The 26,275-nt window shown below is 38.5% G+C and overlaps 1 protein-coding gene across 1 annotated transcript in view; it reads right to left on the bottom strand.

Annotated features, from left to right (window-relative positions):
• Positions 1 to 23,986, bottom strand: part of PI15 (peptidase inhibitor 15) — a 31,184-nt gene extending 7,198 nt beyond the window's left edge. The window contains exons 1-2 of the mRNA XM_069601042.1: positions 23,787 to 23,986; positions 22,925 to 23,237 (exon numbers count right to left, since the gene is read on the bottom strand). Coding sequence (XP_069457143.1) covers positions 22,925 to 23,197 — 273 coding nt within the window. The 5' untranslated portion in view covers positions 23,198 to 23,237; positions 23,787 to 23,986. The remainder of the gene's footprint in view (positions 1 to 22,924; positions 23,238 to 23,786) is intronic.
• Positions 23,987 to 26,275: the final 2,289 nt, after the last annotated feature.

The raw sequence follows: 26,275 nt of genomic DNA, 5'->3' as shown, positions 1-26,275 counted from the left end.
TAATATAGCAATGAATTTAACTGAAAGGAAATTAATTTAGTGACTTTGAAATAAAATAGGAAAAACAATAACTGATGAACCCTTCAAGAGACACCTTCATCCTAGGAAACCATGGCACCCACCCTCAAAAAAGATTTGTGAGTTCAAAAATTGTCTTAAATTAGAAAAATGAAGTTATGTTACATAAATCTATCTAGAATTATACTAAAATATATTCACTCACAAAGTTACGCAAATCAGAACTGTCGAGAGAGGATCTGGAGCAATTCTAGGGTGACAGTGGCCACATCTCCACTGTCTATGTAGAAAGAAAGATCATTCAGAGAGAATTTTCTTTTAATTATCTAGAATATAATCTTCCCATTTAAGGATTAAGTTAAATATGGCAAGATAACACATAATACCCTTTTAATACTTTGGCTACCTGATGGGAAGAGCCAACTCATTCAAAAAGATGCTGATGCTGGGAAAGATTGAGGGCAGGAGGAGAAGGGGGCAACAAAAGATGACATGATTGGATGGCATCACTGACTCAATGGACATGAGTTAGCAAACTCTGAGAGAGAGTGAAGGACAGGGAATCTTGGTGTGCTGCTATTCATTGGGTGGCAAAGAGTCAGACATGATTTAGTGACTGAAAAACAACCTTTTAATAGATGAATAATCAATGTTACAGACTACCTGATGAACTATGGACGGAGGCTCGTGACATTGTACTAGAGGCTCGTGACATTGTACTGGAAGCAGTGATCAAGACCATCCCCAAGAAAAAGAAACGCAAAAAGGCAAAATGGCTGCCTGAGGAGGCCTTACAAATAGGTGTGAAAAGAAGAGAAGTGAAAAACACAGGAGAAAAGGAAAGATATACCTATTTGAATGCAGAGTTCCAACAAGTAGCAAGGAGAGATAAGAAAGCCTTCCTCAGTAATCAGTGCAAAGAAATAAAAGAAAACAATAGAATGGGAAAGACTAGAGATCTCTTCAAGAAAATTAAGAGATACCAAGGGAACATTTTATGCAAAGATGGGCTCAATAAAGGACAGAAATGGTATGGACCTAACAGAAGCAAAAGATACTAAGAAGAGGTGGCAAGAATACATGGAAGAACTATACAAAAAAAGATCTTCATGACCCAGATAATCACGATGGTGTGATCACTCACCTAGAGTCACATATCCTGGAATGTGAAGTCAAGTGGGCCTTAGGAAGCATCACTATGAACAAACTTATTGGAGGTGATGGAATTCCAGTTGAGCTGTTTCAAATCCTGAAAGATGATGCTGTGAAAGTGCTGCACTCAATATGCCAGCAAGTTTGGAAAACTCAGCAGTGGTCACAGGACTGGAAAAGGTCAGTTTTCATTCCAATCCCAAAGAAAGGCAATGCCAAAGAATGCTCAAGCTACTGCACAATTGCACTCATCTCACATGCTAGTAAATAATGCTCAAAATTGCTGAAGCCAGGCTTCAACAATACGTGAACCGTGAACTTCCTGATGTTCAAGTGGGATTTAGAAAAGGCAGAGAAGCCAAAGATCAAATTGCCAACATCCGCTGGATCATGGAAAAAGCAAGAGAGTTCCAGAAAAACATCTATTTCTGCTTTATTGACTATGCCAAAGCCTTTGACTGCGTGGATCACAGCAAACTGTGGAAAATGCTCAAAGAGATGGGAATACCAGACCACCTGACCTGCTTCTTGAGAAATCTGTATGCAGGTCAGGAAGCAACAGTTAGAACTGTTAGAACATGGAACAACAGACTGGTTCCAAAATGGGAAAGGGGTACATCACCCTGCTTATTTAACTTATATGCAGAGTACATCAGGAGAAATGCTGGGCCGGAGGAAGCACAAGCTGGAATCAAGATTGCCAGTAGAAATATCAGTAACCTCAGATATGCAGATGATACCACCCTTATGGCAGAAAGCGAAGAAGAACTAAAGAGCTTCTTGATGAAAGTGAAAGAGGAGAGTGAAAAAGTTGGCTTAAAACTCAACATTCAGAAAACTAAGATCATGGCATCCAGTCCCATCACTTCATGGGAAATAGATGGGGAAAAAGTGGAAACCGAGGCAGACTTTATTTTGGGGGGCTCCAAAATCACTGCAGAATGGTGACTGCAGCTTTGAAATTAAAAGATGTGTACCCCTTGGAAGGAAAGTTATGACCCACCTAGATAGCATATTAAAAAGCAGAGAGATTACTTTGCCAACAAAGGTCTGTCTAGTCAAGGCTATGGTTTTTCCAGTAGTCTATGGATGTGAGAGTTGGACTGTAAAGAAAGCTAAGTGCTGAAGAATTGATGCTTTTGAACTGTGGTGTTGGAGAAGACTCTTGAGAGTCCCTTGGACTACAAGGAGATCCAACCAGTCCATCCTAAAGGAGATCAGTCTTGACTGTTCATTGGAAGGACCAATGTTGAAGCTGAAACTCCAGTACTTCGGCCACCTGATGCAAAGAACTGACTCATTTGAAAAGACCCTGATGCTGGGAAAGATTGAAGGTGGGAGGAGAAGGGGACAACAGAGGATGAGATGGTTGGATGACATCACTGACTCAATGGACATGAGTTTCAGTAGACTCCAGGAGTTGGTGATGAATAGGGATCCCTGGCGTGCTAGAGTCCATAAGGTCACAAAGAGCTGGACGTGACTAAACTGAACTGAATCTATGTTAAGGCTCCCTAGGCGGCTTGGTGCTAAAGAATATGTCTGCCAATGCAGGAGATGCAGGTTCAATCCCTGAGTCAGGAAGATCCCCTGCAAAAGTAAATGTCAACCCAATCCCGCATTCTTGCCTGGGAAATCCTAAGGACAGAGGAGCCTGACAGGCTACAGTCCATGGGGTTGGAAAAGAATTGGAGACAACTTAGTGACTAAACACATACATACAATCAATGTTAAATATGGTATATTAAATGGAACACACTCATTCTATAATATTTTAATAAAAAGTTAGTGTCTGTTTTTTTATATAGTTGGTTTTTCAATGAATTGATATAACATTCTTTCACAATTATGAAAAATATTTTGTATTATGTTTTTCACAGTTATTTAGCTCTGTAAATTATTATAAAGACCCTGATGCTGGGAAAGATTGAAGGCAGGAGAAGGGGATGACAGAGGATGAGATGGTTGGATGGCATCACCGAAGCAATGGACATGAGTTTGAGTAGGCTCCAGGAGTTGGTGATGAACAGGGAAGCCTGGTGTGCTGCAGTCCATGAGGTTGAAAAGAGTTGGACATGATTGAGCAACTGAACTGAACTGAACTGATAAATTATTACTTCAAACTTCTTTGTTTTATCTGCAAAAATCTGCATAAAAATATCAATAATACAAAGTAAATTTATATTGAAAATCATAGTATTCTAGGACTGAAATTAACTTTTAAAAGTATTTTGTTTCTCTAATAAAGGATTCAAGTATTTATTCTTCTGATATTTTTAATGAAATATGAATTTATAAAATTTGGATTATAGTTCATCAAAATGCAAAATAGCACAATTACCTCACAAATGAATTATAAATGGAATAGCATCAACAAATCATGTCCCATGAACTAATTATAATGAGTTTTGGGGAAAAAAACACATGTAAGTATTATTTACACATTGAAGTATAGTGTATTCAGGATAATAACTGCCAAAAACACAGTTTTTCTGTGTTTTTATACAGTCATTTGAGAAATAATCTTTCTTACAGTCTTTCTTTTTAAGGATTTTTTTTCATGTGGACAGTTTTTTTTTTTAGTCTTTATTTAATTTGTTGTAATATTGTTTCTGTTTTATGTTAGGATTTTTTTGGCCTTGAGTCATGTGGAAGCTTAACTCCCTGAGAGAGATTGAGCCCATGTTCCCTATAGTGTGGAAGGTGGAGTCTTAACCACTGGACTGCCAGGAAAGTCCCTTTCTTATAGTCTTGTCTAAAATATCAGAACTACATAGCACAAATAATACTGAAAAAGAAAATATTCTGCATTCTAATTTTAAGTCTACTGTTAAGACTATCTGCAACTGAGGACATATCAGTTATTCTGTCTCCCAGTTAGTTATAGACATATAACTGTCTCCCAGTTAACTCATCTATAAATAAGGAGATTAGATGAAGCCATCTCTACAGTCTCTTTCCTCTTCAGCATCTTATGATTTAATATACCTGAGTAGCCCCAGCATCAGGACCAGGAAGATCTATTATATTGGCCTATGAATTATTCAGTTCTAGCCTTTTCCACATCACAGAGAGAATAAAGCTAGATTCTTCACAAAATAATTCAAAATATTTAAGGTAGTGAACAAATTTAATTTAGCATATAATAATTCTATGTGCTTACTTCACATACTTAAAATGTACATATCAGAGATAAACAAAAGAGTTAACTATAAAGAGTTAATTATAAAGGATTTTAATAGGAAGACCATGTATTTGGCATTAGTGATGCCTACATTTTTATATGTTTCTATGTACAGATGTCATAATTAAAGTTTTGAGATGATAGTTGTGAGGGAAGAGGGATAACCATGTTTTTTCATGTTTGCTTTTAGGGATGGGAAGGATTTCTGTCTGCCCCTAAAGGAAGATGCTGGAGAGCCTGGCAGACTGGCCAGGTCCCACACAGAAAATGGGGTCACTTTGCCTTTCCATGGGAGATTAATCATCTATCTGAGGCCCGCTGCAGAGATGCCCACCTCTCACATTCATTCTGAGAGAAATGAAGATCCATGTCTTCAACTTAAGAACTACTTATCTACTGTATTTTGCTGTCTCTTTGTCCATTGGTTACAACTCCCAGGAGAATATGGGTAAGCGATGTATCCCTTCAATCTACATTGGCAGTTAAATTTATTAATATAATGAGAGGTCTTTGAGTTTGGAAGACAGCAAATCAAGATAGCCTCTTTCCTATCCAGAGGCTCTAAACTGTGATTAATGTTGTCGGTTTAATCATATGAAAGAATTCTAACAACTTATGTAAGTTTCAGGAATGAAGTTGTAATCATCTAAGCATTTGAGTAATATGTACATTTCTGGATGCTAAATGGGTAATCAATCTGCTGAATTTCATTAAGCATCTGTGATATTTATTTGAAATAATTTTAGTATCATACCCTACAAATGTTGCAAAAGAAAAAAAAATGTCACAAGTGCGCACTTTTTTAACATTCTATGAAATAACTAGCAAATATGCAATATGTGATTATCAGGTGTTAAACTAAACGCCTGCTATTTATTTAGCTTTTATGGAGCCAGCCTCAATTTCTGTATTTCTAGGTCTTGTCCCTCTGAAAGTGAATGTATCAGTCTCTTGGCATTATCTGACTCTTTGTGACCCATGGACTGTAGACCACCAGGCTCCTCTGTCCATGGAATTCTCCAGGCAAGAATACTGAAGTGGGTTGCCATGCCCTCTTCCGGGGGATCTTCCTGACCCAGGGATTAAACTTGGGTCTCCCGCATTGCAGGCATTTTCTTTACCATCTGTGCCACCAGGAGAAACCTTTGTCCCTCTAAATGGATAAAATAATGTCATAAATAACTGAGTTGCCAACACTTAAACTGTTATCTTGCCTTCTAAAAATGAGGCAAAAATTAAGAAAATTATGCATGGAGACACAAAAACATTTACAGGAGCTAGTAGAAGTTAGATATTATGATTAAATAATTCACAAAGTAAAGATGGCTTGAAACAGTGTCAGAGCATGCACAAGCGTCTATATACAGGCACTACTGCCCTGCATGGCTTTCTTCCATTCTTTGTGTTACAAGCTATTTAGTTGGTCAGCTTGTAAATTGATTGATATAGCTTTGAACTAAAATGTTTACCATAAGCTACTGTGCTTATAAATAAATTTAGCACCTTGTCTGTGGAAACCACATAGTCTGATTAAGCCATGAGAGACATCCAGATTTCAAATTGATGTTATTTAATTGCTAGGAGAGTGTGGCTCTAAGAGATAGGAGAGACATGAAAAGAATGCAGATCCTCATCAGTCCAGGGGTCTTCAGAGCTTGGGTCAAAGAAATACAAAATTGAGTCAAAGAATATCTCAGCATGAGACACTGACTTTCATACACACGAGAATTAGAGAATGATATGATCCAGCCCAAAGATGGGGTTGTTTTATAAGCCATTATCTTAAGTTTTGGTACTCATGACACAGCGGCCACCAGGACATCCAAAGCTCCCTCCTTAAACCCCAGTCATTATTGCTATACATTAAGAAACGTAGACCAACTGAAAGACAACCCTAAAAATTACTTCAGAATGTATACCCAACATTGTTTGAGATACTATTTTTTTTCAAGTAGGTAATATATTTTAATTCCAAGCATAAGAACTGAATGTAGAAGCATTTGAAAGAGTTAAATATAAGTTGCTAAAAAGAATAACTATTTCTGGGTAAGGAATCTATACATATTTGATATTATTTATAGTGGTTAAAAGAATGTGGCAACAGGTTATTAAAGCAACTAGTTAGCCTTTGTACTCGTGAATAATTATTTATATTTGTGGTTTTAAGTTAAAAATTGTAAGACTATCTTGATATAATTTTTAAACAGTATTGCAAAATTTAGAACTTAAAAGTCATTGAATGTTCTAGCCTCTTAAGACTTTTAAATATATGGAAATTATTTTCAATAAACCAAGTGAAATACTAAAGGTCAAATATGTTAAATCTATAAATGTAGCTTAACATTTAAATTAATTAGATTTGTAAATAGTAACGAACGTTAAACAAGTGTTATTGCCAAAACTTGCTAGATTTATGCATAGAACAAAAATATGTATAAGTGAAGCTAAAATAGAAAACCATAAATATTAAATTTGAAAATGACCTCTTTAAAAATCTGTTCTGCACATGGAAACCATCTTCAAAGACATAAAATACTAAAAATAAAAATATCACACTGAATTTTTGAAGACATATTTCTAAATCAGTTATTGTCAAGGATACTATGATAGCAACAACACTGGAAACAGTATGGCATGTCCTACAGATACTTGTTTTCTTGGACTTTTAAGCGGTTATTTCTCATTTATTTAGATAAAACATAAAGGCAGTTTAGATAGAGAAGCTTTTGGTGTTTAAAAATAATTCAGCTGGGTTTCTTTGTTCTTTTCCTGGGTTAGATTGGGAAAGGAGAAGTGACTTACAGAAGTGAGGAAGAGCCATTGGAAAGATATTAAGTGATGAAAAAATTATTTTCCCTGAGGGCGGCCAAAAGCTTTTAAAAAACACTTCATGGGCATGGTTGCGGTTCTGTTTTAAGTTGATGGGTTTATTCCCCTTAGGTGGAAATGCTTGTGAGGCGGCCAATAAAGGAAACTGTGACCCAGTGTTAAGAATGAGCCTTGGTAAACCTGGAGGGGGTGGAGTGGGCAGAGGAAGAGAAAAGGCTTTCACGTGGGGAATTTTTGGCACTAGTTAAATTAATTAAATGCTATTAAACTGATTGAACTTTAAAAGAGAAGTAGTTAAAGGAACTTGATTAAAAAAAAATTCCCTCAAGCCTCAAAAATGAACACAGATATGGGATGGCATTATAACATAAAATATCAAAGTGGGGTCCTGAGTGTTTTTTAAGTGTTTAAACAAGGATAATAAGGAGTTTCCTCAGGTATGATGAGTGCTACCTTTCACATAGGTTGGGAAGGTAAATTTCTATGAAGAGATGATGTAAAAGTATACTTTTTTAGAAGAACTCTGAGGCGATCATTGGCAGCAGCATAAATTTCTTAAAAACTAACAAAAAAGGCCTTTTCTTGACTCCTCTTCATCTTCAGATTCCAATGTATCATTCCTCTTCTTCCTCTCACAATGAAATTTCTTGAGTGTTGTCTTAACAGAATTCTCGATTTTTGCTCTTCCACACTCAAGCCCACACCCAAAGGCAGGTTTCCCTTTGTGTCCACTCTACTCAAACTGATCTCATCAACATCATCAATGTCGTTTCCCAGTCACCATCTTATATGGTTAATCAGCAGCTTTTTAGACTATCTAGCCACTGCTCCGTCTGGACTCACTTCCATTCCTTGGTTTCATGACCCCACACTTGCCTTGTTCTCTGACTGCTGTGTCTCCGTATCTTTGCTGCTGCTTCCTCATCTCCCTGACCTCTACATGCTGAAGGATTCCCAGGGTTCAAGCCATGTCCCTCTCTGTCTCGCTCTCTGTCTCTCTCCACCTCTCTTCCCTGTTTCATCTACATGCACTGCTTAGCTAATCACATCCAGTCTCATGCATTGAAATACTATTTATAAGCTAGTGGTATTATCCCAAATTATATCTTTATCCTTCTCCACTGAATTCCAAACTAATCTATCCATCTACCCACTTTAAATCTTTACTTAACAAGCCCAAAACTGAGTTCCAATATTTTCAGTCCTACCACTACTCCCTACTCCCTAACCAACCCAGGCAGTCTTCCTCCCATCAGTGAATGGCATAACCCTATTTCTTTCAGTTCAGGGATCACCAAATCTGAACCATTGTTTGCTTATATATTATCTATGCTGTTTCTGTGTTATAGTGGCAGCATAGACCACAAGGGCTACAAAGTTAAACATATTTATTTTCCAGTCCTTTACAGAAAAAGTTTACCAACTGCTGTTATAGTTGCTCAGGCCGAAAAATCCATAGCTGTCTTTACTCTTTGTTTGCTTAATAATCTTTATATGCTCTGTCAGCAAATCTTGTTGATCTTACCATCAAGATCCTGTCTATCCAGATTATACCCACTGATTATTACCATTATTGGCACCACCTTGAGTGAAGCCACCATCATTTTGTTATCTGAATTATTGAAAAAGACTCCTAGCTCAGAGAATGTTTCATATACATAAAACCTTAATATATAAATTAATGAAGGCATGGATAAAATAAAAATATTCAGAATTTGAGGTAAGACTACTTAAACAGGATTGGTGATTAGGAAATAAAGGAAGAAATTTTTCAGTGCTTTAATTTATGCATGGCTCATTCTATACTTCAGTCAAGTGCTTTGAAAATGCCAAAGTGCTGTTTAAATGTAATCAACCTCAGTGATTGGTTTCAGGGTTGTTCTAGTAATGAAAATGAGTAAAGAAATGTTGGGTATAAGATGAAAAAGTACAACTGTTGCCTGACATCTGGATGATTATTTGAAAAAGAAAGAGACTTGGAAATGAGTGAATTTTCCTATACCCAAAGATGCTATTCTTTTTAACCGGATGCTGACACGTAGAGAGAGGGCATAATGGCTATAAATGTTGCAGCTTTCCAGGATAATGTAGAAATCCTGATGTGTATATGAAATGTACCCACCTCTGTGCTGCACTTAGTCACTAAGTTGTGTTCAACTCTGGGATCCCATGGACTGTTGCCCGACAGGCTCCTCTGTCCGTGGGGATTTTCCAGGCAAGAATAATGGAATGGGTTGCCATGCCCTCCTTCAGGTGATCTTCCCAACCCAGGGATTAAACCCAGGCCTTCCACATTGCAGGTGGATTCTTGTTCCCAAATAGCTTTTTTAAATGTAAAATTCTCTACAGTTCAACAGTTGCAGAGCAAGTTAAACATGACTACTAATTGGAATGGTTGATGGGCCTATAGTTTGTGAACTCCAATGGGAATTATCATTGTCACCAACACACTTCTGTAGATAAGTGATCTTAGTACACATGAATGGTGGCAAGAAACAGTCACCTTGGAGATACCTTGGCCCCAAACCTCCTTATACCAAACTTCCCAGATGGGGATGCTGTTTTTTTATCAACAGTGGAAAATGTAAGAAATGCAAATTTCCAGATCAACCAATAGTATTAGTTGCTCAATCATGTCCAACTCTTTGCAACTTCATGGACTGTAGCCCACAAGGCTCCTCTGTCCATGGGATTTCCCAGGCAAGAATACTGGAGTGGGTTGCCATTTCCTTCTCCAGGGAATCTTCCCAACCCAGGGAATGAAACCAGATCTCCCACATTGCAGGCAGACACTGTACTGTCTGAGCCAAGATTCATTAATCTAGGCAGCTAGTAACTGAGTATTTATTGGGAGGCACTGGGTATTGTGAATTCAACAGTCAGCAAGACTGATATGGACTCTGCCTTATAGTTTAGGGAAGAGATAGACAAGTTAAAGAATTACTTGTTGTTTAGTTTCTAAGTTGTGTCCAACTCTTTTTAACCCCATGGACTGTAGCCTGCCAGGCTCCTCTGTCCATGGAATTCTCCAGGCAAGAATACTAGAGTGGGTTGCCATTTCCTATTACAGGGGATCTTCCCGATCCAGAGATTAAATCTACATCTCCTGTGTCTCCTGTATTGACAGACAGATTCTTTACCACTAAGCCACCTGGGAAGCCCTACCAAACAAATAAGTGAAAAATCATAAATTACAATACATTATATAAATTAATTAGTATGTAATATAATACATTACCCATTATCCATATACAATGTATGTTATAAAGCCACTTCCAAAAAATGTGCTACTTAAAAGTCTGCTTCTTTAGAAGCATCCTTAGTCAATCATGTATATTCCCAAATAAGTGTCATTCCACACTGCAGACATCTGTAGCTCACCCACAGTGATCACAGGATGTCTTATGAAAATGAGTGCTGAGTGAGTATTCAAGTGAAATTTTGTGATAATATAGAAATTATCACTGGAATAATTCTTTTGGTTTAGCATATTCATTCTTCTAGTCTCTTGATAAATAAATGGATATTTGAACCACAAAATATTTTTCTCAGCTCAGTTTTATGTCCTAAATCATGATCTCGGATATTTTCTCTCACCTGGGAAATCACTCCAGGGTCTCCAATGGAAACTTTTTGAAAAAGCAGATCCCCAGCCCAATCCTGGACTCAATGAATCAACATTTCCGAGTTGGAGACCTTGAATGTGTGCTTACAAAGTTGTTCTGTGTTCTTCCGGTTAGAAATGATAGTTTAAAGCTTATCCAGTGGAGTGTCATTCTGATTGCCGAGGACTTTGGGCCTCCCCTTTTCTATCCCACTCCTACTCACCGCACCCTGCTCCTGCACCCCCATACATACACCACAGAAGAGGTTTGGGAAAAGGGGGACATTTCTAGAAGTTAGTTTTCATTTAAAAGGACTTAGAACAGTGTCCTTCCTCTCTTTGCAACTCCATGAACTATACAGTCCATGGAATTCTCCAGGCCAGAATACTAAAGTGGATAGCCTTTCCCTTCTCTGGGGTTCTTCCCAACCCCAGGATCGAACCCAGGTCTCCCACATTGCAGGTGGACTCTTTACCAACTGAACCACAAGGGAAGCCCAAGAATACTGGAGTGAGTATCCTATCCCTTCTCCAGCAGATCTTCCTCACCCAGGAATCGAACTGGGGTCTCTCGCACTGCAGGTGGATTCTTTACCAACTGAGCTATGAGGGAAGCCCTCCTTCCACTCAGCTCTTGGATGTTATTAATCCAAGATTTGATAAAAAAAAAATAAACATAGCCTTTCATCAGGAAAATGACTGGTTGTCACTGATACTGACTGCTAAGCTCTGTGAGGCGGTTTGCTCTGTACCTTCATGAAAGACAGAATTACGAATAAGAGAGGTAATGAAACCATCCCGTTTGCTGCTATGCAAATAAGACAACATCATTTATTCTGAGCATGACAGTTCCAGGAGGAGGGAACATAGTCCGTGGTGACAAGGATATGAACAGAGAGAACAGATGAGGCTCATGTGGCTTATTCGGAATCAAAGGGAACTCTAAATGCCTTTATTAAATGATATATCAGATGTGACACACACATAACATTCTGAGAGCCCCAAATCTTAGAGAAAGAACAGATAAAACATTTTAAAGGTAAGGCGATCCTTTTCCATGATAATAATGTTGACTCTGTATTTAAAAGACACATTTAATCTATAAGCAGTTTAGTTCGTGAGAATATGAGATGACTCAGCAGGAGCATGTTCTACCTCATCTGCCAGCCTAATGTGAAAGGATGCAGCCACAGAAGTAGAATGAATGGAGACTAACTTGTCATCACTACTCTATGCCGGTCAGGCCATGTCATTTCTATGCACCTCACTGCCAGAAGAGCACACAACATTGTAAAGCAACTATGCTCCAATAAAAACTAATTTAAAAATAAGTAAACCAAAAGAAAGTCAACCGTCATGAAAAAGGCCAACTATTTATTCAGACATGTTTATTATGCAAATAGATACATCTCTTACAGAAAAAATAGAGAACACACATGTTGGAACCCAACCAAGGACAACAGCCTAGTAAAAGGCATTCCTTGCTCAGAGCCAAGCTGCTTGCAGACCCCAAGATGATCTAACTGGCAGCATTCCTGTGTGTATGTGTAATGTAAGGGGTGGAGGGGAGCGGGGGAGACTTGATTTTCCATTTCCTTAATGGCACAACTTTTTACCTTTTCCAGGATTTTCAAAAGGCAAATATCTTTATGCCACCTTCCCTATGCTGGCCATACTCGGGGTGAAAGAGATAGTGTGTATAGGTATTTAGCACAAAAAGCCTGGAGGGTTAGAAAGAGCTAGGTGATTGGGGGTCAAGGTCTAATGCATGGATGCTCATAACCTTCAAAGACTTGAAAGACTATCATAATACAGTTTTCCTATGTGGCTGCCAAGGTTAGAAAGAGTACAGGAAGCAAGATTTGATTCCACATGAAGAAATACTTTCTAATATTCAGTGATGTCCTCAGATAAAATGCATGTGGAGACATTCCCAAGCCAGTGGGCTCAAGAGCAGGAGATGAACACATGGAGGGGAGTGTGTACTGTATAGTCTCTTAAAGCATGGGCTTTGCTGTCAGACAGAACTGCGCTCTCATCATTTTGGTTTACTTGCTCTGTGACCTTGGGGAAGCTACTTACGCTGCCCAAACTTCAAATTTCCTGTCTCTAAATGAAGAAAATTGTTCCCATTTCACAAGACTGCTCTGAAGGTTAGGCGAGATAGTGACTAAAAAGAATTTAGCACAGTTTTAGCAGGGCAGGTTGTACAGAATGGTAAATATTATTATCGGAAGACCAGACACTGGAAGAGTTGTGGTCTGTGAGCTAGAAAGCTGCCTAAAATGGGAGACAAGGTGAGGTGCATTTTCAATCACGATATCTGGCAGCCTGAAGTTTAAGAGACATCAAACTTTAAATTTAGCAAGCAATCAGATAAGGTGAAAACAGATAAACCCTGAAGCAACTAACTAATCAGAAACAGAACTGTATATAGATAATAAGGACCTTGCTTCCAGGAAAATAACATCAAACAGTGGAAGATAAAAATTAGAGAACATTTCAGAGTTTTAAAATGTAATAACTCCCTTCCTTAAATCCCTCTTTAACATATGATTTATCTTTAAATTTTAAGACCACTTATTGATGGATTCTAGCAATAGTCCTCCTTTTGCAGGAAGTTACTACCTACCAGCTATCATTTAATACTATACTTATATGCCAGGAAGACATTTTCATGTGTGGTTAATTTTTTTTTCCAACTCAGTGTTACAGTCATCTAAAACCTGACTTCTTCATTGTTAAACTGTCTTATGATACTCACGTAAACCCTGTATCTTGCTATTGCCCACTTAGTTAGAATTCAAATGCCTTTCCGCCTACCTACTGCTTGCTGAAAACATGCTCTCCCTGGAATGCAGAGGCAGATTGGGTAGAACACTCATATTTAATGAAATTATGAAATGTGAATTTGATGCACTTTGTAGGATAAAAAAAAAGATTGTGCCCTTAAGCAACATTTCTGGACTGTTTCAGTTGGGAGTATGTGATGTGAAATTTTAAGAGTCATGAAAAGTCTAGTCTAAACACACAACTTCGGGGGCATTCTTCCATATTTGTGTCAAAAAATATGCTTTTGGATGCTAAAATCTATCTGATTTTAGACACTATGGGTAACATGGACTGGAAACATTCAAATCATATCCCTCCAAACCTCAGTCCATGATGTATTTTATGCCAGACATTTCTCTTGACCACTTTAAACTGTTAGTCTTTATCTTCCCTGACTTCCTCCCACACCATTCTTTAGATATTCTCATAGACAATTAAACACCTCAAGTCCATAACTATTTAATGGTCATTGACTGACTATTAAATCATTTTCAGATACATTAAATTCAGTACACCAGACTAGCCAGACTAGTCAACTTCTATTTTTCTGAAGTCCTTTGATTAATTTCCCCCCAAAACCTTATGCTGAGTAAGTCAGAAAGACTAGATGGACCTGGCGCTATCCAGCCCTCCGAAATAGATTTGGATTCATGTTGATGTAAGGCTCAGCACTGATTCTAAAAAACAAACAAATAAATAAATAAAGATACATGAAACTTTCTTGCAAAAATTCTTGAGTAGATTCCCAGACATAAAATCATCCATCCATGCTGCCTCCATGACACTACCCCATTATGTAAAGTGGTCCATTCTGATTACCAAAGCATAACTCCCATCCCAAATTCTTTGTTTTGAAAGAATGTTCCCTCCCACACACTAGCTACTATTTTCAGCCTCCCTAGATGTGCATCCTGGATGATAAAACTTCAGCTACCTAATGACTACCAGAAACCTGCACTTTATTTTGTTTTCTCCAACTCAGGGAAACTTAATTATCTTAGTCAAAAACAGAGGTATCCTCCATGGCTGCCCCCCAATATAAACCCTCATGCCACTTCTTCATATAAATCCCTCACCCCTACTGATTCAAGGCCCAAATTCATTTTGTCCCTATGACCTTAAGCATCACTAAGGCCAATTCTTCCCCCCCCCCGCCCCCAGGCGATTATAATGGTCTCTTGAGTATGCTGTTACTTCTGCCTCTCTCCAATCCCTCTTTCAACCTAAAGCCAGAATGACCCTTCTGAAAGGCAAATTAATTCCATAACTTAAAACCCTCAACCACTTGCCTTGATCTTTGAATAAAATTCAAATTTCTGCTTACCTTCCCAGCCCCATCAAATATCACTTTTTCTTTTATCCTCTACATCCAAGCCACACTGAATTTTATCCTTCAAAGTATGTTCACCTTCTCAGAACACCCTTCCTCACCTACCACCCATTGCCTTTTTCCAACTCCTGCCTGCACAACTTTTATTTATTTTCATATTTAATACTTGAAATCATTTCCTCTTGGAAGTCTTCCCTGCCTCTCTAGCCCAGTCCAAGTTTGGGCTAGGTATGTGCCTTGTGATCCCAAAGTACCCTTTATTTATTCTACTTTAGCACTCAGCTCGCTGCTTTGCCCACTTGCTTGTCTGTTTTCACAGTACTTCCTATAAAAAAGTATCTTTTTGCTCCCCATTGAATCCCTCAGCCTGTCAGGCACATAAAAACATATTGTGGATGAGGGACTGAATACTGAGTGACTCCTGCCCAGTAGAGTGGAGCGCCATACTTACATGCTCTTTACATGGAATGCCCAGCAAAAGTTAGAAGATGTCATTCAGTTGTTCCACAGGTTTTGACTGAGTGTTCTCTGTGGGACAGAAATGATTCTAGGTTCTACAAATAGTCAAAAGGCAAAAGGAGAAGGGAGCAGCAGAGGATGAAGTGTTTAGATAGAATCACCGACTCAATGGACATGAACCTGAGCAAACCTCAGGAGGTAGTGAAGGGCAGAGGAGGGTGGCATGCTATAGTCCATGGGGTCGCAAAGAGTCAGACACAACTTAGCGACTGAACAACACCAATGAATAGCAGAAATATAATAAAATCATTTCCTATACCGTGGCATGTGGTCAAATATTATTTGCCACCAGAAAAAGCAATGTTGAGTACTAGGAAATATGGTCCACACATATGTAGCCTATATGTGATTCTAAGCTCTTCTACCAAGCATGATGAGGCTCTGAATCACATCATGATAACGTTTTCACATTTGCACTTCTTGGAGCCTGTATTTAAAACAATCACAAACAAAAATGTCCTTGCCTTCAGCTGGCTACACAAGTGCAGAGCTGAACATTCATATATAAGCAATATTAACTTAGAAACGCTACACAACGTGTACCTGGGGAGAAAATTCCTGTAAAATGTGCCTGGTCTCCATTTGAAGCCAAGACACTTAAAAGGTTCTACATGTAGGAGAACAGGAATGTGGAGTTTCAAATGTGCTGGAGAAATGCCTTCCTGTCAGCAGTCTTTCTCACTTCCCTGTTGGCTGGCAACATTCTCAGGAGGCTTTCTAGTGGTCAGAAAAGCATTCATTGAAAAAAAAAATTGGTTAGACACATCAAGTTACTCATGTTTATAAAGGGGAAATTGAGTTATCCTTCCCAAATGGGAGAAAATGTGCCATCTAGTACAGTATATGATTTCATTAAAAAAGAAAAAAAAAGATAAGGATAGACATCACAGATGTTTAGTCAACTATTGAATAAAGGGAAAAAAGTCATTTATATTATCTACATTTTCTTCCACATGAAGCCCAAATAAACAAAACTTGAGTTTTTCCTTATTCTCAAGACATAAATTACTGTAGGCCAATACTTTATTGTGCTGTTTCTGAGGACAGATTAATCTCTTCTCCATTCACTCATTTGAGTCATGCTTTCTGTAACTTTACCACCTGCTGTGACTTGGAAACTAGTATTTTTCTCTTCTCCAGAAAAATATAGGAAGACTTATTCCCTTAGCTCTGCAAGTAATATTTGCAGGCGCCAAACAAACAAAATTGGCCGTATTATCAATTTAGCAACTTTGGCTTCTTGAAATTACATTATGCTTTTTTTAGTTTTAAGGTTTTAGCTTATATCCATCATTATCTTCATGCTGTCCCCTACCTGTCTTTCCACCATTCTCTACCATCTATGAAGACTGCTCTCTGGTGGCTCAGTGGTAAAGAATTCACCTGCTAAGGCAGGATACACAGGTTCGATCCCTGGGTCAGGAAAATCCCCTGGAGAAGGAGATTGTAGCCCACTCCAGTATTATTCTTGCTTGGGAAATCCCATGGACAGAAGAGCCTGGCAGATTACAGACCATGGGGTTGCAAAAGAATCCTGCACCACTTAGTGACTAAAACAACAGCAAAGGAGAAGCCAGACACCTACATCTACACACTTTGACAGGTATGAACAGCTAATGGAAGTAGTTCATAGGCACAGCTCCTCCTTACTAAAAGAATGGCCCCACTGATTCAATGGTTGCTAATTATTGGCTAATCTTCACAGCCAATATAAACTCTCTCAATTGCCAGGTGCCACGTTTCTCTGCACCTTTGACCCAGATATAAGGCCTCCATGGCCTCCCTAATTGCTCTTGTATTAAGTGATCCCCAATCTGTTTTCAAAATCCTTGACAACATGGATAATGTGCTATGCTTTATCTCTCCTGGTGATTTTGTTCATGTATTGATTTACTTACTGTAACAATCAATCCTGCCCCTTCCTGAGCATCTATTTCAAATACCCTTCCTCCAAAGAGCCTTTCATGATTTTGCAACTATAGATTACCTCTTCTTTCTGTGACTTCTCCATGGTATTTTGGTATTTGTCTGTACTGTTTTATTACATCAATCTTACACAGCAGTGTCTTACACTGATGGCTCAGAGGTTAAAGCGTCTGCCTGGAATGTGGGAGACCCGGGTTCGATCACTGGGTCAGGAAGATCCCCTGGAGAAGGAAATGGCAACCCACTCCAGTACTCTTGCCTGGAGAATCCCATGGAGGGAGGAGCCTGGTAGGCTACAGTCCACGGGGTCGCAAAGAGTCAGACATGACTGAGCGACTTCACTTCACTTCACTTAGTATTGCGTCTTACAGTGTGCTTAGGGTTTTCTTTTTTTTTTTTCCTCCCTGCTTGTTTTTCCTGTTTTGTTTATACTTTAAATACAAAGATTTCTGTTATCTTTGGCTCTTATCCTCTCACAAAAGGACTTCACATTTTAAAAAATTCATTCAATTGACTTAAATTCAAGAAATATCCTACAAATTTTACTCCACTATTTTCCTGACCCAGGGATCGAACCTGTGTATCCTGCCTTAGCAGGTGAATTCTTTACCACTGAGCCACCAGGGAGCAGTCTTCATAGATGGTAGAGAATGGTGGAAAGACAGGTAGGGGACAGCATGAAGATAATGATGGATATAAGCTAAAACCTTAAAACTAAAAAAAGCATAATGTAATTTCAAGAAGCCAAAGTTGCTAAATTGATAATACGGCCAATTTTGTTTGTTTGGCGCCTGCAAATATTACTTGCAGAGCTAAGTGAGTCTTGTAATCTTATTCTTTTAAGGATGATTCGTATTCTGAGAAACTAGTGTGGTTTGTGGTTTAGAGTCATAGTTTAAGTTGCCCTTAGGAAGAATGAGAAACAGCTGGTGTCCAAGAAGCTCTGGAAATTTGTCAAGAAACTAATTGTAGAGTAGAAGCCAAGAGTTTGACTTGCATATCTTAAACTCTATCTATTATTTTTTGACAGGATACAGTGTTTGGAAAATTAAATATTTCTGAGTATGTGCTTTTCACTAAAATCATGGCCAATATACCCAAAGAAAATATTATACACTATAATATGAATGTCACCAATCTCATGTTCAAATTGTGTCCACTTAATTGACTCAAGTATATATGAACATAATCAACTACTTGAAGAAGATAAAATCAGTTAATTTAAGGGGATTTCTTTTTTCAAATTTTGAAAAACTTTTGTATTTTAGATGCACAAGATAAAATATTATTATAAATGATGAGTGAACTTTAATTATAAATAATAATATCAAAATTGATCCAAGTTATAAGCATATAACAATTCATAGCAATTTCAAATAAATTCACCAAATAATGCTTGATTACTGTTTGTACACAAGAAATGTACCAAGAAAATAAAAGCTTAAAATTAGGAAGTTTGCAGGAAATACACAAATAACTATAAATTGGACCTGATTTTGATGACAGCAGTATGATAGACATAATAGGTTACAGTGACTCAAAGGAGAGATCAAATATGGCTGTGAATATAGGAAGTGTCAATAAAGAACAAATCATTCTTAAAGAACACAGGAGATTTGGGTTTGATTCCTGGGTCAGTAAGATCCCCTGAAGAAGGAAATGGCCACCCACTCCAGTATTCTTACCTGGGAAACCCCATGGACAGAGGAGTCTGGTAAGCTACAGTGTATAGGGTCGCAAAGAGAAGGACACAGCTGAGCACACACAAGTTAAGGAGAAGACAGTAGAAGGTGAGGAAATAGCACGGGAAAGTCTTAGAAAAGTTGTGAATGAAGGTGATTTCAGATCAGGCTGGTGCAATTAGAATGGGACATGAGCTGAAGAACATCCTCTGTGAGGGTCCCACGGTACTATCACCCACCGAGGGGGACAGTTGGAACACAGAGTTTGGAGCAACCGTGAGATAAGTATCCTCAGTTTCTGAGGCCTATATTTGAGGTTAGGAATGGAACGTACTTCCAAATTGTTCACAATCCAAAGCAATGTTAAACAAATTAAAAGTAGCCTTGTTCAACTGAGATTTGTATTTTTCACCTGACCTGGGGGTTAAAGTCGATTACATTCCTGCTCTGACCTCAAAGTTTTACTTCCCACAAAGTTTCTCTGAGTCTGCATGAGGGATCCAGTGAATTATTTCAGCTGGTCCATTTATTCATAGAGACTTTTGTTGTTATTTATTTGCTAAGTCATGTCTGATTGTTTTGCAACTCCATGGACTGTAGCCCACCAGGCTCCTCTGCTTATGGGATTTTCCAGGCAAGAGTACTGGAGTGGGTTGCCATTTCCTTCTCCAGGGGATCTTCTGACCCAAGGATCAAGCCCATATCTCCTGTGTTGGCAGTGGATTCTTTAACACTGAGCCCCCTGGGTAGCCCCACAGAGACAGAAATTCACTAAACTGACCATGTTTTTCTAACTGAACTAATCTGCTCCCCTCCCCCCAACCTTGGAGGCTTTACCCATGCTCTTCCTTCTGTCTGGAAGAGTCTTCCCTCATCTATCCTTGTGGCTCCCTCCCTCCCCTTACTCTAGGACATTCTAAGGGAGCCCTTCATGATCACACTATGAAATATCCAAACCTCAACCTGCTTTATTTTTCTTCATAAACTTATCACTTTCTGACATACTATGTAATTTGTTGATCTTGTTTATTGTCTGAATCCTCACCCAGGAGCCAAGGAGTATCTATTTTATTCACAAATTTATCCTGGGTGTTTAGAATAGTGTCTCACATATAGTAAATGCTCAATAAACAAGTAAGTGAATAAATATATGTGTGATGAACTATATGGAGTATTTACATGACAACTTGAGACAATGTTACTTTACTTTATGGTATAGTACTATACTACTGTTTTTCATTCTTTACTAAGTGAAGAGGAAGTGGAAGTGGAAGTGTTAGTCTCTCAGTTGTGTCTGATTCTTTGTAGCCCTTTGGTAGACTATAGCCCACCAGGCTCCTCTGTCCATGGAATTCTTCAGGCAAGAATACTGGAGTGGGTTGCCATTCCCTCTCCAGAGGCTCTTCCAAGTCCAGGGATCGAACATGGGTCTCCTGCATTGCAGGCAGATTCTTTACCATCTGAGGCACCAGGGGCACCCTTACTAAGTGGAGGAAGATTTACAAAGCATTTACTATACAACTAGCATTGTATCTGGTTCTTTAAATCATATATAGTGGCTCCCCTAGTTCAAAAGCAAATAATAATAAAGGAATGTCAAACCAAGTACGAAAACTATATGATTTCAGCTGGCACCATAAAGGAGGAAACAGATATCCTAGCACCTCCAGCAGTTCCCCCAATGTAGTATTTGCTCAATCTAACAAATGGAAAGATGCCCCCCAGTACAAGCATAGGCTTTGAAACTGCACAGACCTAAATTATAATTCTGGTGATACTATTCATTTTCCAAACCACCTTTGCCTAGTCATTAACTTTTCTGGGCCTAAATGATCTCATTTGTAAAATGAGGATCATAATCTTACCCTCATAGGGAGACTGTGAGCTATCAAATGAGATCATCTATGGAAACAATTAACCAAATCTTCGGCTTATAGAAGCAATTTAATAATTGCATGTGGAATCAATTTGTGATCAGCGGGGGAAAACATAACTGGAAAAATATGGCTTTTTAAATGCATTTCCACTGTGTTGTACCTTACATATTATTCATGATCATCCCTCTTGAAATAATAAATGACACTACATATTGATTGGCTATTGTATAAATTGTTGTTCCCGTTTTACAGAGAAGGAACTTCAGTCTTATGTATATTAAGCAACTTGCACAAGGCCACAAATCAAGCAGCACAGTTAGGATTTCAACCAAAATGAGTTTCTCTCCGAAGCCAGTTCATTTGTCTTGATCCTCGCCTTAGTCTGCATAGTGACGTGATCGCCGTCAAGTAGTACTCCCTAAACCTGCAGTCTGGAGAGCACACCTTTCTGAGCTTGCACAGAATCTTATGCATCGTAAAATGTGTGATGCTTGAAAACACGTTTATTCCTCTCCTTCCTGTATCTGGACATCACTTCTAGAAACACCTGTTCAATGTGAGTAACTGCTCCTATTTTTAGATCTTGAACAGGTTTTCACTGGGCACGTTTCTCAGTAAGTTTGCAGGCACCCATAAAAACTAATGTTTCTTGAACATTATTTTTCTGTAGGATCTAGTCTAATTGTTCTACCCCTCAGCTCATACATTCCCCATAATAATCCCTTGTGGCAGATAATACTTTTATCTTCACATTAGAGATGATGAAAATAAACCAGAATTAGGTAATGAACTCATTCAACTTATAATTCCAGGACTGAGGTTCGAACCCAAGCATTTAGATTTCGGGCTCCACAGTCTTAATTATGAGACTACATTGCCCCTCACATACAAGGAATGATATCTTCTTTTCCACTTTCATTAAGAAATCCTAGAAAAATGCCTTTGAGTAAAGTCTGAATCGTATTTCTATGAACCATGACTCTCTTACATTTGGCAAGTCTTTATTTTTCTTGTGACAATGATATCTACAATTAAAAAGCTTAATTAAATACAAGAAAGAAATTTAAAAACTGACAGAAATCCCTAAATTTAGGTCAGCACTTATGAAAAGTTGTTAGTGATACCACCTCCCCCACCCCAGCTTAGAAATACCATATTGGTGGTCTTCATTGCCTTAAACAGGATCCAAGCTCTGTTCTTGGGAGGTGCTGGAAGTTTAACCATAACCTTGTATAAATTCAAAACCAAATATTAAGAAACTTTAAAAAGACATCTACTCTTTTAATATCAACTTAAAAAAAAAACTTTCTAAGTAAAACAATTTAAACACAGAGAACCTATTTTTTGTTTTGTGTTTTGTTTTGTTTTTAAGAGAGAGCAAAGAATGTGTTCAAGGCAAGTTGGAACAGTGCACAAATGTGCTGGCTTCGCCGTTATCTGAACGACAAAGCATTAAATCACAGGGAGGAAAAAGTCAGCATGTTCTCTGAGAATACAAATAGATTAGTGTCAGAAGCAGCTTTGTCCAAGAAAGGGAAGAGACACCTACCCAGAGAATAAATCATGCACACAAAACCTATAATTTAAAAAAATTATTTTCAAGAAATATTTTAGTTGATAAATATGACTATTAGACCAACAAAGCACAGAAAAAGTTCCCTGTGGCTTTTTTTTTTTTTTAAGGAGGACCTTCCAAATGTGATCAGTCATCATACCCCACGCTATCTCTTCCTCATATAAGACCTGTTTCATCAAGGTTTATGGAACTCACACAAAAATATTAGATACTTTTCCTCCCTTTTAATTCTGTGATAGAACAGTCTTCAATTTACCAGGCACTTCAGAACCTCCCCTAAGATAAAAGGTACAAAAAGCCCCATATCCTTTAACACACAAACTCTAAATCCTCTCAACATACACCTTAAACAAGGCGTCCTCCCTCAGAATTCAAAGAAAACACATTTCTCTTACCATATATTCCATGTTTGCTGCCGGTGGGAACACTTTGCCCCGAACTTGGTTATGATAATCAAGAATGGCGATCATGTCATTCTGCGAAATGTAGCGCTTCCGCCTGGTTTTGGGGATATCCGCAGAGTCTAGTTGTGCTTCCAGGGCTGCTTCAATATCAGTGAAATTATTGGTTGGCGGGGATGAGTCAGTGGAATTGAGTAAGACGACTGCACTGGCTTCACAGAGAAGGGAGAACAGGAGTGCACTGCTGACGGCAGAGATTGCTATCATTTTGAGAGGTGGAGAGGAAGAGGCCACCAGTTTACTCTGCCTTAAAGCAGAAAAGTAGAGTTAGGCTCTATAAAAGGAGAAAACAGAACAAAACAACAATAGGGCCAGAGGGTATGAATTTACAAAATCAGTGCTTGATTTGACTGTCTTCAAAAAATCCAAACAAATGTTGAAGCCAAGCCTAGGAGACAACCTATAGTGGTCTCTATACATTTTACTTGGTGTTATGAGGCAACCCCCTAAGAGGAACTTCCTATAGCTAGAGAAGAATTAACAGCATGGCTACTCACCCTAAACTGAATGTGAGCCATTTACCCCAAATGCCTGAGTCACAGAATGCATTACTGCATATTTATTTTCAGAGGGAAAACTTAAGGAATTGAAACTCATCTTGAGAGTGAAAGGAAAACTGCATCACAGGTAATAACAGAGAATGTGCTGATAATGTCCCCCAAACATATATGGACACCAAGTAATAGAATAGATACAAAAAGTTATAATAACCCAATCTCACTTCTAAAAAAGTAAAAATGTGAGCTACTTTAAAAGCAATGCATGCAAAATAAACTTGTTGAGCTAAATAGCTTACCTCTGCACAAAGCCAAAATGAATATAGTATTCTTCCAAAAATGTAAAGTTCTTTGCTAGGTTGTAGCATGAACTCTTGTGAGAGGAGTGTGTCTTATTACAAATCTCAGAGAGCAAAACTCTACAAGGTTTGAGTGCTGCTGGCTACAGGAGCAGCTAACAGCTTTTATATGTCACAGTCTGCAGCAGTCCAGAAAGGGCAGTCTTTCTTAGGGTCTCTCCTAGCCAAAATCAAAGGGGAGGGGTTTTGGATAGAAAAAACAGTGATTGGGTGGCAACCTTTTTATGTGGGTGGTGAGGAAATTGAGTCACACCCACAGCTTACCAAGTACAAACCATAAAAGACAAGCCTTTTTTTCTCTGGGCTTCCACCTTTTCTGAGTGGTTAATTTTCCTCATTTAATGCTTTCTAGTTCCTGGTTCCCATACAAAAAGGAGGAAAAAAAAAAGGGACTGTGAGTTCTTGAAAACACAGAAGGTTGAGTAACAAGCAGTACATTTCTTTTAAAAACAGTAAATGACATGGGAGCTGAAAAGAGCAAGCTGATATTAAATCAAAAGAACAGCTCACAGAGTTAATCTGGGTGGCCACAAATATGATTCAAAAGAGATGCCAGGCAAGTCGGTAGTAGCCAGACTATAGCATATGATATTAGGATAATAGATGCTCAAGTGGTTGTACTTTTCTGTCTCCATGTGGCTTTATTCCTCTAATTTATATATTTAGTCTCTCTCTATCTCTTTCTCTTGTTTCACTCTCTCTCCCTTTTTTCCTTCCTCTATAGAGTGAGGCAACAAATTACCTGCCTTTTATCTATCTTGTATATAATACAAAGAGAGACGCTCATGACAAATGACAGCAGCCAAGATAACATCTGTTTCAGGTTTAGAAGCATATAGTTGAAATTTTAAGCTAAGAGTAGCTTAGCTTCTCAGGAAACATATTGGAGGGCACAGCTTAGAGGCCATGAAGAATTGAAATGCAGCAGTAGCTGCTGCCAACAGTCAGTAGTGCCTTCTTAGAAAGATGCCATTGGAGCAAAATCTATGTCTGGCGAGACAAGAGCCAAGAATGTGACTGTTAAGGCAATTTGTTTTAAAAAGACCCTCACAAATACCCTGTGTCATGATAACATTAACAAAATGTGGGCCATTCAGTCCATGGCAACAGGAATCTTGTAAACCGCACTTTGTTCAGTTAAGAAATCTGCTTAACATACACTGACTAGTCTACTTTGCCAACGTGTGTTATCTCCTGCATGTTTCAGCAGGAGGAGTACGATGTGAACTTATATTTGTCAGAAATGATGGTCATGTGATAAGAAGCACACCAAGACTGTGAGCCAGTTTTCCTGGGCTATACTCCCAGTTGGGTCTGTAATAGTATGTGTGGCCTGATGCACATAGTTTAACTCTTCATGGGTGCATCTAAAAATGGGAGAGCAAAGGTGTGCATCCAATGGTGAGATGAACTTCATCACATTCCTTACGAGAGCAGTACAGTGTTAGAAACTGGAAGTGCTTCTGAAGTTCAAAATTCAGTGGTGAGATATAGTCTTTGACGTTGATAGCATGAGTCAAAGTTCAGGTTTTGCTCTATGTTGGTATTAAGTTCCTAATTAAATTTGAGTAATTTGAGAAGACTTTAAGGTGCAATACTAAAAGCAGTAAATAGGAATTAACACGCAAAATTGAAAAGACGAGGACATCTGAAACGAGCACAAAAGGTGAGAGCAGGAATAGTATGAAACATCAGAGCAGCTTCAGGAAATGCTCATGACTGCTCCCAGCTGCAGAAGTTTAACAACTGGAGCTGTCCAGCTAGGATCTCACCCCTACAGAAAGTACTCGTGGCACCTTGACTGAATCTCAAAGATGCTGTGTTAAGGATTCCTAAATCAAATAGGAGGTTAAGCAACATATTTTCTGTGGGCCATCCAACTCAAAGATTCCCAAGACCTTTTCAGAAATTAGTACCACCAATGATTAGTCTATCCTTTTCAACATATCTCTTATAGCTATCTGGCAAAGAGGAAGATAAAGGACTTTCAATGCCTAAGTCCCTCGATGGCTCATTAATAACCAATCAACCTGCAATGCAGGAGATATAGGAGTCATGGGTTCAATTCCTTGGTGGGGAAGACCCCTGGAGGAGGAAACGGCAGCCCACTCCAGTATTCTTGCCTGGAAAATCTTACGGACAGAGGAGCCTTGTGGGCTACAGACCATAGAGTGACAAAGAGTCAGACATGACTGAGCATGCATGTACCCACACAATGCCTAAGTAGCAGACAGGAGATTTTCTTTCTCCAGGGTGACTGAGTTCTTGCTTAGAATCTCATAAAAATCAATCATTGCTTTCAAGGTTACTTCTTTGTCATGTATACAAAGAGCTATTGTTCATCCATTGAAGTTTGACTTGAGGTACTTCCACAGAGATAAAAATGTGTCCTTTGAAAAACTTGTCTGAACCATAAATGGATTTCCTAT

This window comes from Ovis canadensis, chromosome 9, assembly GCF_042477335.2.
Source record: "Ovis canadensis isolate MfBH-ARS-UI-01 breed Bighorn chromosome 9, ARS-UI_OviCan_v2, whole genome shotgun sequence".
Lineage (NCBI taxonomy): Eukaryota > Metazoa > Chordata > Mammalia > Artiodactyla > Bovidae > Ovis > Ovis canadensis.
The sequence above is the reverse complement of the archived record's forward strand: the minus strand, read 5'-3'. Positions and strand labels throughout refer to the sequence as shown.